Source organism: Vulpes lagopus, chromosome 11, assembly GCF_018345385.1.
Source record: "Vulpes lagopus strain Blue_001 chromosome 11, ASM1834538v1, whole genome shotgun sequence".
Taxonomy (NCBI): Eukaryota; Metazoa; Chordata; class Mammalia; order Carnivora; family Canidae; genus Vulpes; species Vulpes lagopus.
The window spans coordinates 336,449-355,151 of record NC_054834.1 but is presented as its reverse complement, the minus strand read 5'-3'; the positions used below and the strand labels follow the sequence as shown (position 1 = coordinate 355,151).

Below are 18,703 nucleotides of genomic sequence, written 5' to 3'. Positions count from 1 at the left end.
CGGCTCCTTGGTGGTTTCTTGGATTCGCAACCTTGGGCACGACACAGTCATGTTTTTGTTTTGTTTTGTTCTGTTGTGTTTTTCTGCTTTGAAAATATTGTGATAGCTGGTGCTCGAGCAGCCCCTTGGAACATAAGGGAGACTGTCAGGATGGTTGACTGGGGTTTTGGGGTCTATGGAACTGCTGTATCAGCCTCCACCAGACGAACAGGCAAATGTCCACTGTGTCTTGAATATTGTGGATTCCCTCTGACATTCCCTCCCCTCCAAGGGCTTCCTCACGCCCCAGGGGGTAACCCTTTCACGAGGCTGGATCCTGCACCCTTGCTTAGAAGGAACCCCGCCGAGGCCCCACAGCAAGCGGTGCCTGTTACCTGAAGGTCTCGTCCCGTCCTCCCCACGTAACCCCCTGCTTCCCAAGGACACACAGACTCTGGGTCCTTTACCTGCCAGGTACCACCCTCATGTTTGCCATAACCACCATCTATTTATGCACATACGATGGGCTCAATAGTATGAATTGAAAGAATCCGTGTGCGTGCGTGTGCATGTGCGTGCGTGTGTGTGCGTGCGTGCGTGCGTGTGTGTGTGTGTGTGTGTGTGTCTGGCTTTGAATCACTGGAGTAGGGGATCCCGGGTGGCGCAGCGGTTTGGCACCCGCCTTTGGCCCAGGGCACGATCCTGGAGACCCGGGATCGAATCCCACGTCGGGCTCCCGGTGCATGGAGCCTGCTTCTCCCTCTGCCTGTGTCTCTACCTCTCTCTCTCTCTCTCTCTCTCTGTGACTATCATAAATAAATAAAAACTAAAAAAAAAAAATTTTTTTTAAAAATGAATCACTGGAGTATGAGAAACTGGGTTGTCAGGCACCACCAGCCTACATCATCGAGCTGAAACACCCCAACGTCCCACAGCAAAGCCGGACGAAAACATGCCCAAACCAGTCTGAACAGGTTAAATGTCTGCATCCCGGATTCGGTGGGGGAGGAGGGGGCGTGGAACTCTGTGATGCAGCTAAAGTAGTCCCGTCACTGTCGTCGCTGTCGTGTGAACACCAAGTAGCAGGGGAGGGCGGGGGACCGAGTCCACTTCCCGAAGGGTTTGAGAGCCATCGTGTTTCGTGTTTCCCCGTTCAACATCCGCTGAGCCGAGCCCCCTGTAACCTTAGGCCCCCCAGTGTTTACTCTTCTAAAAATACGCTTCTTGTTTGCTTTTTCCAATCCTGATTGTGCACGAGGCTTTAATGCACCCTCTGTTTAAATATCCGGGTAAAGATAAGCCGGGCGATGAAGGCTGGGCTGCTGGAACCGGGATAATCACGCGGTCTCCGCCTTAGGCAGGACTCTCCTCCGAAGGCTCTCAAAAGAAGGCAGTTTGTTTAACCGTCTCAGTTGTGTGACCATAAGCCCAAAGGTCTTAAGGCAAATGTTTAACTCCAAAGGCGTAAAACATCTGCATGACTTGCGAATGCAATGACATTTTCAGCACCAACATAAGATTTGACCTTTCCTGTCCAGTCGTCTGGGGCGTTTTCACACAGTGAGTTTCTTTTTTCTTCCTGTTTATTGTTCAAAGGTCTACCTGGAAGCAGAACTTTCAAGAATAAAGCGGCTCCAAGAGTAGAAAAGAATCCCTAAGAGCAGAACATCGCGGCCTGAAGCTCAATCAAACGGTGACCTTTTCAAGCTTTAAAAGCTCTTGAGTAGGTACATTTCCTCCCCGATCGGCTAACGGGGACCCCTGACAATGCAAGGAAATACGCAAGTTCGCTCCAAAAATCAGGTTCAATCAAAGCACGTCTCGTTTATTTATGCTCTTATTTATAAAGCGGCATAAACACACGCCTGCGTCGCAGGGGTTTTATGGATGGATTCAGCAACAATCATAACAAAGGATTACATCTTCCATTTGACAGTGAGACCATGTCAGAATCAAGGGGGGAATCCTAAACCCTCAGCTGTAAGAGATCCTAAACCCTAAACTTTAAGAAAGCATAATTCATGGGATTCCTGTGATTCGAAATCATTCAGCAATACTCCCCGTGACCGGCTGAAGCCTGACAAGTTAAAAATATGTTTAGTCTTGAATGGTATCAGAAAAGAGAGATTTCAGTGAAATCCCGTGGCTGGAAACTTTTTGGCCATGAGCTACTACGACTCAAAAATTTAACTGGATAAGATCAAATTTTATTTTATTTATTTTTTTTAAGATCAAATTTTAAAATTGACGCACCCCTCCGCTGAAATTTGAGGAAAATGATATTCAAAGGAGGTTGAGGAATATCTCAAAGCTCAGGAACGCCTGGCTAGAAACGATTTTCAGTGGTGGACAAAAGGACTTTTTATCATTTAAAATGCTTTTATCATTTATCGTATCGCATTTTGCCGTCAGGTGCAGAATGTCAAGGGCCCACGGCCCTTTGCAGCCACATCACAGCGCTTTATATCTGAAAATACTGGCACAATAATTCTAAGGCTGGTGTCACTGTCAGAAAATTTTTAAGTGTTTGAAGATTTATGTTTACTTACTACACACTGTACTGATTTTGCTGGTAAAATTAGAAGTAACTAGTTTACGTCATTGGTCTTGAAACTAGAATGTGCCTCAGAATGCCAGGAGGCAGTAAGAACACTGAGAAACCCAGAAAAAAGTAAAACACATCCATGTTATATTTCTTTCCATAACCCCCGTATTTAAAAATCTGTGAATTTTGGGTAAAACTTGTATAAGTGACATAGGGTACCTGGTTCAATTTACTTAATTTTGCTACAGCAGTCATTAAAATCTCCATAATTCTGATTTTTTAAAAAATCTTTTGTATGAAAAAAATGGCTATTTTTACATGTCATGCCATATAATACCCAATATTACAAAGAATGTGTGTTTGAATCCTTGACGTTTTATTTGAACACACGTAAGCGTATCTAGTGAAAGGGGACAGAAACAGAAGGCAGTCGGAGGTAGTATCCCCTAAACAGATCGGTTAGGAAAGTTACCAGCCTTGGCTGCCTCAGTTTCCTTAAAAGCACAGTGAAATGTGTCTGACAGCTCCAACATGTCTCGGTTTGGACTCTGGGGTGACTCACGCCCCCCGTCACAAAGAAGCCGGCTCCTCCCTGGCTTGACAAAGGGATTAGCCATGTGGGAGGAACACCCCAAAAATCTACAGAAAACCATCTTCCAGCTTGCGGGTTACTCGTTAACCGAGAGTTTCAAGAGGAAAGGAAGGAGAGGGTGGATTCGACTGCCTGGAGCGGACTCCCAGCATCTCCGCGGTGCCCAGGCTCTTCTGATCTTTGAGGATGAATTGTAACCAAAGAGGGTATCTCTCCTCTCAGACACGTGCCCTCGGAGCTTAGACAGGCAGGCGATGTGGCTGGTAGGAGTCAGGGGGTGCAGCCGGAGTAGACTGCGAAGGTTCCCGTTGCTCAGCAGCAAACTTAATAAATACCTGAATGAAATGACGGAAATCACTGTGAACCTCGGCGGACACCAGACCTTCTTCTCTTCTCCACGATAGTAAGAAGAGTCATCTCAAAGCACCACCCAACTTTTCCCGAACACCATAAAGCTGTCGCTCATACCACCGCCTCAGGAGCCACCATAAGCAGGTGGATCCTTTGAGGACACAGATCCATTTGAGGACAGTCATGAAAGCACCTGGAAATTCTGGGGCTTTAGGACGCAGGTGGGATTTCATTCTCCCTTCTGGAACTCGGTAAACCAAGCACTTTACTTCCCAAGGTCAGCGATGGCTCAGCCAAGGGGCAGAGTCCCCTTAGACATTTAGGGCGGGGGGAGCAAACAGATAGGGGCAGGTTGGTGGAGCATGAATGCCCAGCGTAACCGTGGACAGACGGGAGCCCTCCTGAATATGCACCTTGAACAGAGAGCTGACCACAGACACACCTGCTAACTCCCACCACCCTGTTTTGTAAAATGAGCATTTAATTTAAAGAACGAAAGGCCTCACGAAGCAATCTGGCTAGTTTTGAGATCAGCTGGGGGAGGCCTCGAGAACACGCCAAAATGCAACCTGCCAAAGGATTCGGGGGGGACCATACCTGTTCCAAAGTGGTCTGGCTAATGGAGTAATGTTTGATATTCAGGAAGGTCTTGTGGTTCTCTAGGACTCGGAACAGATCCGCTAAGCACTCCCATTGTTTTGGCAAATGATATTCCAGTAAGTTAAGGTGCTGCCCCTGAAAGCCAAAAACAACTTGTAAATCGTCTCACTTGATTAGCAACTGTTGAGCAGAACGGATCCTGCGGCTTTCAGGTGATAAATGCATTGTCATCCTTTTCAAACCACACACCTAAAGGGCAGCGGATGGCAGGATGGCTCTGAGAGTCTCCAGGCCGTGCGTACGGACGTACGGGCGACGGCACAGTTGGCAAGGGGCCCTCCTCAAGGCTGGGCCACCGCTTTGCCCCCTCGCATGCCCCCCACCCCTGCCCTGCCCCAGGTGTGGGGAAGCCGTCCGGGGGTAGGAAGGTGCCTCGCCTACTGAGAAGGAGGAAGTTGTCGTGGAGCAAGGGGATGCAGGGGCACCGGAACGCCCTGGGTCTGGAGCAGAGCTCCCGCTGTCCTCACCCCTGGGAAGAGAAGAAACGTTCCAACCCTCGTTTTCATATGTGCAAAGGGGGAGAACAGCAAGTCCGCTACCGGACCGTTTAGAGGAGAGCCTGAGCACGCACGCCTGGCCTCGTACAGCTGCTGCTCGTCGATGGCTTTTGCTCAGCAGCTCTTGCGGGAATGGACAGGTGAGAGCTGCTTCATAGGTGAGCAGCTATTTATGGAAAACCGCAATCACGTAGTTATCCAGGGTGCCGTAGCTGGTGCTTCTAAAATGTTGGCACCCTGGGAATCACCGGCCACCTCCTTAAACGCAGAGCTGAGTTCAGTAGGTTGGGGCTCGGGGTCCCGTAGGTGTAACCAGCTCCCCGCCGATGGAGATGCTGCCACGTGAGGGATCGCGCTCTGCCTCGGGTCAGCAGAGGACTACGATGCCGAGCGCAGCGCCTCCCTGTGAGATAACGCGGGAGCCTCCGGGTCTGGGAGCCCTACGGCGAATGCCTGGAAGACACTGCCTTTTGCGATCTTCTTTCCTGAACAGAACAGGCCGTGCAATGGGGCTGTGCCCCGGAGAGCGGGGGGCCTGTACCCACGGCCCACTCTGGGGCACCCAGAGCGCTCAGACAGGCGCCGTCCGCCGAGTGGCCAAGCGTATCTGCTGTCCGCGCTCTTCCGGGGCAACGGGGACGTGCGGCCTGTGCTTCGCAGGCAGGCCCAGGGCAGGCAGCACCTCGTAACAGCCCGGGGCAGAACACAGGAAAGGACGAAGGCGCTCACCCAATTTCCCCATAAGGAAGTGAACACGGGACGCCGGGCTACCTTAAACTGGATGCCAGGGAAGTGCAGCTTCAGGCAGTCCGAAATCGCACTGTGTGCGTGTGTTTCCTGACACAGCCAGATCCTGACCGTATAACCGTCACCGAACCTGGAAGTTAAATGAAACCAAAACACGGTTAGGACTATTCGGACCCAAGAGGGGTAAATTCTAAGTCCGTTTTCACGGATACAGCAAAAGAAAATAACGATCCCAAATCGACGGGAGAGTCTGAATTTTCAAAAATCTAAGACTCAGAAGAGGATCCTAACTCGGTGAGGGGGTTTCTGTCATCCGCGGACACAGGCGCCGATGGACCTACGTGGTCAGCAAATCCTGGAATCGCTCTCCATCCGGTACAAGGGAGAAGCTGAAAGCAAAGCAGGTGCTGAGTTCGAGAGAAGTCCGAGTCGGAGCCGGGCCGGAGCCCCCCCCGCCGCCCACGCCTGCTGCTCCCCCGTCCGTGATGACCCGGTGGGGCAGGGTCGGGTGGCGGGTCCGGACCGGGCGCTCGCTGCTTCTCCACGTAAGGCAACTCTGCCAACGGCACCCTGACCCAGGCTTGGCCTGCGACACGTGGAGCCGTGCACGGTAGCTCCCGGGACCCGGCGGCCGCGCGGGGTCGGACCCACACGGCACAGTGACCTCACAGAGTCACCGCGAGGAGGGATGGGGCTTCCAGAAGCGGTGGCACGGTATCGCCGCCCATCCTGGGCGCCTGCGCACCTAACAGCATCTCCGTGAAGACCCATGAGAATAGAAACAGGAATCCGGGGCCTGGTGGCTCAGTGGTGAAGCGTCTGTGCACCTCGCAGCTCAGGTCACGACCCCGGAGTCCTGGGGTCGAGCCCCACGAGGGCTCCCGGCTCAGCGGGGCGTCTGCTTCTCCCTCTGCCCCTCCCCCACTTAAAATAAATAAATGAAATCTTTAAAAAAAAACCCATGAACACATGAGGACAGTTTCTGTGGATCTGTTCGCCCACCTGTCGGCTCCAAGTAGCTGACCTGGGGACTACGAGCTGGACGACCGGGGGGTCCAGGCCTCGCCAAGCAGCTGCGTTACTTGAGCGTCTCACACGCTTACGGTCAAATCACTGTTCCGGTGCATGTGACGTGGCTGCGTGACAAGTGCCCCAGGTCGTCGTCCTGCTGTTGCCTGACTCCAGGCGCCTGACACGGAGCGGGACCCCAACCCTCCCGTCCCACCGACTGAGGGGCCCGCGGGCACTCAAGCTGAGAGGTGAGCCACGCGAGAAGGCGGCGGCAACGGCCCGTGGTGCGTCCCCCGAGCTGCGGATTAGAGTCCCGGAGGGCCGCCCGGCGACGTGCCGCAGACGGACGGTGGTCAGCGCACCACGTGTCCACGCTCTCGAAAAAATATGTAAAAACCTTTTAAAAAAATCAAAAACCCCATAAAGTGGTACATTTTCCTAAAGGAAGAGATCCAATGCCTGATTATGGAAGAGGGCGGCACGGGGGTGGTGGGTGTGCGGCCACCCGGGCGACAGTACCAGGTGGGGGACTAGCCACCGGTGGCTCCCGGCACCGGGCACAGCCGGGGGCTTCGGGCACAGCCGAGCAGCCCTCCCCACGAGGACCGGGTGGCTGAAGGGGTCACCACCCCAGCAACGCGGTGGCCTCAGAGCCGGACCCCACCCAGCCACCCGCAGAGCACGGCCAGGAGCCCCACGGGGCCCAGGGAGTAGGACTCGAGCTGCCCCGCACGGAGCCCCTGGAGCCCCGTCCGCCAGGCGAACCCACAGCTCAGCCTTTTTTCTTTTTTTTTTTTTTCACAGCTCAGCCTTCAACTGACAGTGCGGAGACCAGGAACACGATGGCTCAGAGGGCGCTGCCGGGAAGACTTCCTTGGCAGGCAACTCCCGCGCAAGGTGTCCGCCCAGGTGCGGCCAGGACTCGCCCCTGGACAGCAGGTGGTAGCAGGCGCCGGGGTCGCCTCCCCGGTGGTCAGCGGCCACCAGGCTAGTGAATTCCTGAGAAAGCTACTCGGAGGCGCTGTGGGTAACCCGGGGGGCAGCGCCGGACTGACCCGGTGCCCAAGCCGGGCAGCAGACACTCAGGCGGGGTCTTCCTGAGGCTCCCACGGCTCAAGCGTCGGGCAGTGACTATGTCCTAGTATCACCCTGGGTCCCTCCAACCACAGATCAAAGCCCAGATGATCCGTCAAAGACCTCACATCAACGGGGCCGGCCAGCACCACGGGTTGTGTGCACCTGTACTTAGGTACACAGGTGCACAGGTACACAGGTACATAGGTACACAGATGCACAGGTGCACAGGTACACAGGTGCACATGTACACAGGTACCCAGGTGCACAGGTACACAGGCACACAGATGCACAGGCACACAGATGCACAGATGCACAGATGCACAGGTGCACAGGTGCACAGGTGCACAGGTACCCAGGTGCACAGGTACCCAGGTGCACAGGTACACAGGCACACAGATGCACAGGTGCACAGATGCACAGGTACCCAGGTGCACAGGTACACAGGCACACAGATGCACAGATGCACAGGTTCACAGATGCACAGATGCACAGGTACACGGGTGCACAGGTGCACAGGTGCACAGGTACACAGATTCACAGGTGCACAGGTACACAGGTACCCAGGTGCACAGGTACACAGATGCACAGGTACACAGAAGCACAGATGCACAGGTGCACAGGTGCACAGGTACACAGATTCACAGGTGTACAGGTACACAGGTACCCAGGTGCACAGGTACACAGATGCACAGATGCACAGGTACACGGGTGCACAGGTGCACAGGTGCACAGGCACCTACGGCGCCTCCCTGGTTTCTCTGCGAATGATGGACGGGAGTGACTTCCTACTTGGAGTCTCATCAAAGGACGGCACTTGCGCCCATGTAGCGCCTCCGAATCACCCAAACTTGCTTTTACGGGAGATCACCTGAATCCATAAACGTGCGCGGCGGTCGCAGGGGCGGGGCCGCAAAGCCTCAGGAGCAGGGAGCATGAACACCCGCCCTGGGCTCGTGGTCCTGCCGGCGTGGCCACTGGCCAGCACGGAGGGGACATGAATCGACGTGGGGGAAAGCAGGCCGGGCTCCGGCGTGACGGCCTGGGGGGCCTTGCACAGCCGCTTCCGCGCAGAGCGGGCACCGGTCATGGAGGGCTCGGCTCAGAGCCTCGGAAGTGGCCTTCAGGGCGCGCGGCCGGGAGAGCAGATCCTCAGGAGGGCTCGTGGGGTCGACCGAGCAGAGAGGCCCTGCGGGGTCTGGGCCGGGACCGCTCCCCGCCTGCCGGGCCGCCCGGCGAGAGGGGGACCCCACTCCAGAGCACAGGGACCCCCACCTCCGGGCCGAGGCGGTCTTCCTGGCAGGTGTGCAGCGTCACCGCTCCCCGCCTGCCCCCTCCACCCACTCCCGATGGCCCAGCTGAGTTCCAGAAAGCTTGAGGCTCACGTCCTCCGGGGCTGACCCTCTGCAGAGCGGCGGCTCGGAGACCGGCGTGGAGGGGAAGCGGGCCGCTGGGGGGGCGACCTCCAGAGTCCTCCCCGAGGCCCCCCGACGTGAACCAGGGCAGGGGACGCTGAGGCCCTCGGGCATGGCTGTCTGGAGCGAGAGCTTGGGGACACGCACAGACGCGGGCGAACCGCCGGGCGGGCGAGCCCCGGGAAGAACCCTCCTGGGGGCACAGCAATGTCCGACGCGGGCCGAGGAGCATCGGTGCGAAGCAGCCCAAGCCGGGGGGGGGGGGGGGGGGGGCCCTGACTCTTGGTTTCAACTCAGGTCTCGAGATCCAGGCCCAGGTCGCGCTCCACGCTTGGGCCAAGGTCTGTTGAGTCTCTCCCGCTCCGCCTCTGCGCCTCCCCTCCCTCCTTCTCCCTAGGGTAAACAAAGAAAATTCTAAAAAAACCAAGAAGCCCAAATTTGATTGGATCAGGCTGTGGAACAGTTCATGTCCCAGGCCGTTGGTGACAGCGGCAGAGCAGTCAGTCAGCGATCGGTGGCAGCAGCTGGCTGTGCCCAGACGGGAGGCGGGAAGCCGCGCCCGAGCTGCATCACCCGGACGACACGGGGCGCACGCGGGCTGCCCATCCCCCGCAGGGGCAGCAACAGGCCTCGCTGAAACTCCGCCAACAAGCAGAGCCACAAGCCCCAGCGGTGCCCCGAATGGCTGCGTGCATCATCAGATGCTCAGTTTCCAATTAAAAAAAGAAAATTGTGAGACATATATGGAAACAGGAAAGAGCGACAGACACCAGAACAAACTGTAAGCCACAGAGCCGCCAGATGTCGGGTTAACAAGGGCAACAAAGCAGTGATCGTAAATATGGCCCAAGAACTAGGCGAAATCATGATGGAAGAACCAGAAGAAGGTCGGAGGATCGCGCGCCATCAAGAGACAGAAATTACGAAAAGACCCACATGGAGGGACACCTGGTGGCTCAGCGGCGGAGCACCTGCCTCCGGCCCAGGGCGTGACCCCGGGGTCCCGGGATCGAGTCCCACATCTGGCTCCTGCATGGAGCCTGCTTCCCCCTCTGCCTGCGTCTCCGTGTCTCATGAATTAAAATAAAAATCTTCAAAAGCATCTGCAGAGCTTGGCCAGGCAGCCGAAGAGAGTCCCTTATCGCCAGCGCATGGACACTCCCCGGGACAGAGCGCACGGGAGGCCCCGCGTGTGAGCGCGCAGGGGTCGGGATGCGGGCCCCAACCGGGACACGAGGTCTCCCGCGCTGGCGTCTCCCACCGTCCCGCGTGTGTCCTTGGGAGGACCTGCCGGGGCACGGCCGCCCTCTGGGCCCGCGACCAGACTCCCACCTGGAATGTCCAGCGTGAGGACGGGCGCTCAGCATCAACACCCCTTCCGCCCTCCCCGCCGAGACACGCGCCACGTGCACTTCACACTCTTGGCTGCGGAAGCGACATGTATCCCCCCAACAGGACGACCCTTACACTGAGACCCGGGCTTTCTGGGCCAGAGGGTGCAGGGCAGGGGAGCTAACAGGTGCCCCACGCAGATGCGGCCGCTTCCCTCCAGGTGGCTCGTGGACGCGCCCCAGCCGCGCCAGGGATGGAATGCGGGAAAGCCTCCCCAGTTCCCTGGGACGGAGGGTCCGTGCCCCCAGAGACGGACCAGGCGGTCCTGGCCGCCCGGCAGCCTCCCCTGTGCACACGCACACGCATCCGTCCGTGTGCACACATCCATCCACGCGTGCACATGTGTCCTTCCATGCATGCACACACGTGTCCTCGTGCACACACGCATCCATCCACGCACACACACACGCATCCTTCCATACACACACACACACGCATGTCCATGGGCACACACATCTGTCCATGCACACACACACGCATCCTTCCATGCACGCAGACACGCATCTGTCCTTGTGCACATACATCCGTCCATGCACACTCCCATCCGCCCATGCGCACACATGCATCCTTCCATGCACGCACACATGCATTAGTCCTCACACACACACATCCATCCATGCACATGCACACGCATCCATCTGTGCACACACATCCATCCACGCACACGCATCCATCCGTGCGCATGCACAGTGATGGCTCACACAGAAGCTGGATCGTCTACCCCGTATCATAGGATAGTCACACAACAGGGTCCAACCGACCCTCCCCTGAGCACAGGACTCAGGAGAACGAGAGACCGGAGACACCCACCCAACATCCACTGCCTTGTCTTGCTCATCCACAGAGACCTGACTTGACTTACATGGCAAAATGCCCAGATGAATCCTACGTTTCTCGGGCTTCCAGCAGCCAGGGTGTCTAACAGGGTACAGGGCACATGTCTGGGTGGGACTTACGGCTACTGAGCCCAGGGGCAGGGCAGGTGGTCCTCCCTCTCCCTGCTCCCTCTCGCTTGTTGCCTGGAAAGAGGATGTGATGGGCGGAGCTACAGCCGCCACTCCGGGACCAAGAAGACTGAAGCCTTGAGCCACGGACCAGTGCCAACCACCGGTACTTCGGACATTTATTACACAAAGCGAACACGCTTCAGTCAACGGACACGCTAACGTGTGGGTGTTCGACATTCTGTGACTAAGATGGATGAGCTCGTAATGGGCGCAGAAGATCAAAGGTAGGACGAAAAAAATCCCCGGGACGAGGGTCTCGGAGGGACTGGGATTGTCAAAGGGAAGAAGACAGACGTCGGCAAAGAGGCAAAGTCCCTTCTCAGAAAGAGAGACAAAGGCAGAGGAGGAGGAGTGGCAGGTGTGAGCCCCCCAAGAGCAGATACAATGTTGGTGGAGTTTGAATTTTAAAAATGATACATAATAAATTAATTAATTAATTAATTAATTAAAAATAATAAAAATAAAAATAATAAAAGTAAAATAAATATAAAAAATTAAAATAATCTAAAAAATGAAAAAAGAAAAATAAATTTTTTTAAAAAATTAAAAAATGAAAAATAAAATAAAAAATAAAAAATAGGGATCCCTGGGTGGCGCAGCGGTTTGGCGCCTGCCTTTGGCCCAGGGCGCGATCCTGGAGACCCGGGATCGAATCCCACGTCGGGCTCCCGGTGCATGGAGCCTGCTTCTCCCTCCACCTGTGTCTCTGCCTCTCTCTCTCTCTCTCTGTGACTATCATAAATAAAAAAATAAATAAATAAAAAAATTTAAAAAAAAATAAAAAATAAAAAATAAATAAAATAAAATATGAAAAATAAAAAATAAAAAATGATGCGATTGTACAGTCGGACACAGGGCGCACTCAGGTGCAGCTATGGCATCGGACGCCCCGGGAACTTCTAACAGGGTCTGGAGCTGGAGAAGGAAGCAGGAGCCACGTTAACAACGGAGTGAATTTAGGATCTGGGGGTCAGTCCTCCCGGGGGCCCCTGGGTCTCCGGGTGGCAGGACAGGCGGCAAGGCCCTCGGACGGTGCCTCAGGAGCAGCGTGGCCCCGGCGGACAGACACACAGGGCCCAAGGGGGCCGCGGGGTCCAGGCGGGTTTGGGAAACTGAGGCACGTATGCGCAGATCCCCCTGCAGGCACAGCCCAGACCTGCAGGGTCACCTCTCCGGGTCCCAGCAGGTAGAGATGCCACCAGACACTGGGACAAACCCACGGCCTGCACTGGGGACAACAGGGCTGGAAGCGGGGCCATGCATGTCACATCTGCTTAAAGCCCCAGGACGAGCATGCCCAGGGCCGTGCACACTCAGGGGCCGTCCTGTCCATGCAGCCCCTCAGCCCCAGGGGCCTGCAGCGGGCACAGAGGCCAGGGACTCCTGGGGACTCCTGGGTCCCCGTCACAAGGAGCCCCTCACCGTTAATCCCATGTCACCGAAACCATCATCAGCTGAGCTGTTGCAGGAAAACACCAAGTTCACAAAGGACACTCTGCAACGCGTTGGGTTCCGTGTCTCGGCGAATCGCCCACCAGCCACTTCTCGCTTTGTGTCATCCCACAGTCCCTGCGTCACTAACAAGCCGCCCTGCGCCGCGTCCCGGGAACAGAGGCCAGAAGCGGGTGAGACCAGGGGCCCACAGCCCGCACCCTGGCGGACGGCTGCCTCGGCGCCCCAGCGGCTCCCCGGCGGCTCGCCAAGCCCTGGGACAGGCAGCGAGGCGCACACATAAATCACCGAGCAATCAGGCACGGGCTATAAACCTTTATGTGGGCGTCCATAAAGGTTAGGGAGTGTGAAGTATTATTTTTCTTTTGATGATACTTATCAAAGATGAGCAGAGTACAAACTGAGAAGTTTCCAGCAGGTTGATCTGACAAGTGGCCGACCCTGCGCGGCAAGCGGCCGCGGCCTTGGCTGTCCCGGCAGCCCCGACTCCGCGCCACTGCACGACGGACGTTCACTGCCCCGTGCAGCCAGGCAAGCACCCGATAACATTTCTCCCGTGAAATAAACACCTTTCAACCTAACATGTAGGTCTGTTAAAGCTCTGCCTGCAGATTCCAATTTCAAAAACACTAAATAAATGAAATAAAACAATTTATCAACACGTGTTAAAGAATTATTCTGTATCCGAAGCAACAGATTAACCAACAAGTTAAAAGGAAATCAGAATGCGTGAAAATGGTTTAGATGACACCGAATTTTACAAAAAAACGCAATACTGGGACACAAACATGCTTGTAGAAATTGACAGAAAAATCATGAATATCCCAAAAACTCGAAAAAGACATAAAAAGACAATTAACAGGGAAGAAATGTAAAGGATGAGGACACACAGGGGAAATCTTTAGTCCTTATTAGTCCAAATAAAACCGACGACCACAGCACCTGTGTGACCCCACGCCGGTCGCCGGTGCCAGGGCCCCATCCACCCCGGACGAGGGGTACAGGGTTGACAAGCGCTGGGGAGGGCATCCTGGATCAGCAGGGACATTTCTTGTCCTCTCTCCCTCTGGACTGTCGCAAGGAGAGCGCATGTCCTACTGGAAGAAGCATGACTGTGGTGGGGACTGGGGGGCTCCACGTGCGTCCCCAACACACTCACCTTCTCAGCCCCCTTCTCCCTTCCTCTGCAGTGAGGGGACCGGGCCATGCTGGCTCTAGACCACCAGCAGGTAGAGTTATGGCACGCACGGACGCACAGTTCAACAGAAAGAAACAGACACACAACATACATGTACACGTAAAACACACGCAACATACACATACACACGGCATATGTACACATGGAGCACGATACATCCGTACGACACACACGCACAACACAGGGGCACATGCAGTCTATACACAACATGCATGTACACACACAACACGCGTGTATGCACAGTATACATCTACCAGTGCAACATGCACACAACACGTATATACACACAGCATATGCGCGCTGCATACACGTACGACATACATGTGGCATGCATATGCCCACGGGCACCATGCATGGGACATACATATGCACACACCACATACATGCAACACACATGCGACATACCTGTTTTTCAGGTGCTGGGGAGAGCCAAGGCACCGGAAGCTGCCGTTGACCATGATGGCAAGTCTTGTGCAAAGAGCCTCGCACTCCTCCATGCTGCGGGAGGACGAGAGGCGTGTGAGCGAGCTGTGCCCTGCGGACATCAGGCTTGGACCACACAGGTCAACAAAAACACCGTGGCAAATTCGTGAATTTTCTATATTCTTGAATAGCTGCTATACAAACCTCAAGAAACCCTCCAAAAAGCATTTTTTACACGGATGTTTTATTTAGATAGCCCCTGACACAATGAACTGAAAACTGAGCAGCCTTTCAGTATCTGAGGAGCAGTTATGAGGACAGAACCTTCTAGCGACAGTACAAAAATATAAACTAGATACGAGTGACCTTCATAGGAAATGTGGAAGTTTTATGAAAAAATAAAAGCAATAAGATCTACTAATGAACCTAAATGAAATCTTGAATCAATAAAAAGATCTGCCAAGAAAAAAGTGAATATATTTTAGAAAAAGAAAATTGTTATAATATTTTATAATTATTATAAAATTATAATGATTATAAGATATCTTATAATTATATAAAATCATAAATAATTATAAAATTATATATATTATAATCATAAAATTATAAAATTATATAAAATTGTTATATTTTATAATTATTATAAAATTATATAAAATAATTATTATAAAATTATATAATTATTTTAAAATTATATAAAATTATATAATTATTATAAAACTATATTATGAAATTATTATAAACGTATTATGAAATTATAATGATTATAAAAATATAATTTTTATAAAATTATAACATTATAACTGTTATAATATGAAAATGAAATGTTATAATGTGAAAATATGTTATGACATTGCTATATTTATTATAATATGAAAATTACTGTAATATGAAAATTATTGCAATATAAAATTAGTGTTAGTATAAATGTACATGTAAAATAGGATATATAAATACAAAATGTAATCAGTGAATTTCATATAAAATATAAATATGAATTTGATTTTACTATGATATATAAAATAAAATATAAAAACGACATTATAATTTGCAACTGTGATTTAGTTGGCCATAATATGCAATATTATTTTGATATAAAATATGTAATAAAGAGTCCTAGCTTAGAATAGTATTATTATAATTATATGGAAAATAACATGAATTATAATAAGGATATAGTCTGATGCCAATCAAAATTATGAAGCATATCTTCAAAGTTATTTAGTTAAGAGGGTGAAAACACTGTAAACAAGAAAAGTAATAGAATTTGCCCCAGAAACTATTAGCATTTGTTTAAGGCTAAAATAATTTGAAGAAGGCTACCCGCTAAGGAATTCGAGGGCAGATCGCTGGAACCAGACAAGACCGCATGGAAGGGGACAGTCACGCTTCCAACAGGTAAGCGCTGGGAGGAGGCGAACGTCCCGCCCAGTAGGACAGCAACAGACAAACTACGACAATGTCTGGCAGCTGACAAGGCAAAACTACGAACTTCTAATAAACGTGTCAACACACAGCAAATAAACCTTAAAAAAAAAAAACTACAACAAACGCAACCCGAGAGTGTTAATACCTTCAGTATAAAGAGCAGATACATGTTAGTGTAAAACCAGAACCATGCAGACGCGATCCAGGAAAAAGGGCAAACACAGAGACTCCAAAGACCCGCTCCCGGGTAATCCGCATACCAACAGCTCAGAAGCTCAGCCACCAAATAAGTGATCAGAAAACTATTTTCCAGCCAGAGAGGCATTTGTCATGTGTACTTTTGTACATTGTACAGGAAAGCACTTTCCCCCCTCATCTGCAGGGCAGATTAAAACAACGAATTCTCAGATCATAAAAATCACCCCAAAAGTTAAAGCATCTTCTCCATGATCCTCGGAGGGGCCCCTCATATACCGCCGGTAGGAGTGAAAAATCGGCATGACTTTCTGAAAACCCAATTTGACGATTCCCTCTTTTCTAGGAACTTACCTTAGGAAATTCAGAACTTATGAATGCATGTGACAAGTTACTTATAACGGTAAAAATCCAGAAATCGGTCCCACAATAGGATAATACAAAACTCCTATAAACGGGAGTGGATTCATGTGTTCGCCATGAAAAGGAGGTTTTGTAAACTCAATGTAAAAAGTAGTGATACAGCAATGATAAAGTGACAGTCATGTTAGAAAAAATGTACACGTACGTGGAAAAAACTAGGAAAGAAAAACACACAAAAAGGTATGATTTTCACGATACTTGAAAAAGTGAGGTGAAGGGTGGAAAGTGTTTCCTTCTTCGACCTCGTTATACTATCATCTGTGGGAATATGCGGGGTCTGTACACCAGGGAACGGACGTAAAGCAGCCGCGTGCTCGGTCGCGGCCTGTCCAGATCGAGGGTACCCTGCTCGCCGCCCGCGCAGCTCCCGCAGACGCCTGTGTAGGGCGTAGGTTCCTTCCACCGTCCATGAGCTGGACCAGAAAGTGAATTTCAACCATGAAGATGGGGCCAAACCCACAGGTAAGTAAGAGGCATGGAGAGAAGACCCCGAGGCCTTGGATGACCTGAGCTCCGGCACAGCCCGCCAGCGCGAAGAGTCCGTGCGGAAGAGGAAGCTTGTCTGGTCTGAGTCACTGTAGTCGGGGATCTTTGTTACAGCAGCTTAACGCGGACTGAGGAATACACGCTATCCACGGCCCAAACATGCCTTAAGGATCTTCCCGTGCAAACACGTCTTCCTCTGTTTCTTTAATCGATTTCAGTTTAAAACAATCTTATTCCATTTTTACAAGTGTGATTAAAGTGGGGGACGCCGAAGCCATCTCTAGGTCACATCCTTAAACAGCTGAGGTGAGTGTGGATCCGTAGAAGCACCGACCTCTGTAATGACTCCGTAGTTTCCACTGATTTCTTATTAGCCGTCAAACGAACAAGATCCAAACAACAGGTGGGATACCAGAGCCGCTCAGCACGGGGGGCCGGAATGTGAGATCCCGACCAAATGCCGGGGGTTCGATTATCAGCGAAAGTAGCCTCTGCCCATGTCCGCGGAAAACGGACGCTGCACGTCCTCGGGGGGATGATCACGCTGGCTGGAACAGCACTCTGGCCAAACGGCGGGACGGCTTCGGGGCTTATAATGGGACGTACAGGTCAGGGCTCGGCGGGCGGGCGAGCAAAAAGACTCCCCATCATTCTTGGATGGACTCACTTTTTTGTTTGTTTTTTTTTAAGATTTTATGTCTTTTGGATGGGGATGGACTCGCTTCTGTTTTGTTTTTTTTTTTAAGATTTTATTTACTTATTTATTTGAGACAGAGAGAGAGAGAACGAGCAGGGGGAGAGGCAGACGAGAGACACAAGCAGATTCCACACTGAGTGCAGAGCCTGACACGGGGCTCGATCTCACGACCCTGAGATCATGACCTGAGCTGGAATCAGGAGTCAGACCCCCAGGTGCCCCGGATGGACTCATTTTATTTCAATTCCTCTTGGAGGGCACAGTGGGAAACAGGTGGGAACCTCACGCTTCTACGTGGTCCTCCAGGAAAGGAACAGTAAGAGGAACAGAGACGGAAACTCAAAACTAAGAGGAAACTGTGCCACCTGGATAGTGTTCAGCTGAAGGCAGCTGTCTCAGACTCACAGACTCAATCCCCGGCTGCCCTGCTCTTCATTAATCGTGAGTCATTTACACCTTTGCATTGCATGAATATGGACAGACTTATAGAAATGAAGGCACAAAAAAAAAAAAAAAAAAAAAGAAATGAAGGCACCTCATCAACGTGAGGCCGAATGAATAAGAGGACATAAAACAGAAATTACGGTGACATGTGGTCTTTCTGAGAACTGTCTGCAATAATTATGTGCTCGGTAGAATTTAAAAGGCATTTTTAATGTAACACCAGTTTATCCGATCGTAGAACCGACCTACGAACATGAGACCCTAACAAAGGCCAGCATAATGAACACAGGAACGCAGGGCGTTTCTGCAATCAGCTCGGCCAAGAGATCGTTTTAAGCCAAAAAAAAAAAAAAAAAAAAAAAAGTATATATATTATAAGGCAGAGGATTTGCCAAATATATTTCATGTCAATGTAAAATTTAATTTTCTGAAGAGAAATGGAACAAAGACAAAAAGACAAGGGCAGGACTTCTGGCTGTGGCTGAATGAAAAAAAAAATTGGCAAATATTTTCCCCAAAAAAAGACACGTATAAAACTGAGCAAAATGAATAAAAGCAACCGTTTCAGAATTCTGGAAACTGGCCAACGGCGTGCGACGCCCTGAGAAGCACAGCGGGTGAGGAGACCGGTGATCCACGACTGGCCTCACAACACGCAGCCTCAGCGGGTGGGCCTGACCCCGGGGG

The 18,703-nt window shown here is 51.8% G+C and overlaps 1 protein-coding gene across 1 annotated transcript in view; it reads right to left on the bottom strand.

The window, feature by feature from the left end:
- Positions 1-1,788: 1,788 nt before the first annotated feature.
- ABCA13 (ATP binding cassette subfamily A member 13) overlaps positions 1,789-18,703 on the bottom strand; it is a 240,985-nt gene continuing 224,070 nt past the window's right edge. The window contains exons 62-65 of the mRNA XM_041773932.1: positions 14,326-14,418; positions 5,396-5,501; positions 4,065-4,202; positions 1,789-3,451 (exon numbers count right to left, since the gene is read on the bottom strand). Coding sequence (XP_041629866.1) covers positions 3,356-3,451; positions 4,065-4,202; positions 5,396-5,501; positions 14,326-14,418 — 433 coding nt within the window. The 3' untranslated portion in view covers positions 1,789-3,355. The remainder of the gene's footprint in view (positions 3,452-4,064; positions 4,203-5,395; positions 5,502-14,325; positions 14,419-18,703) is intronic.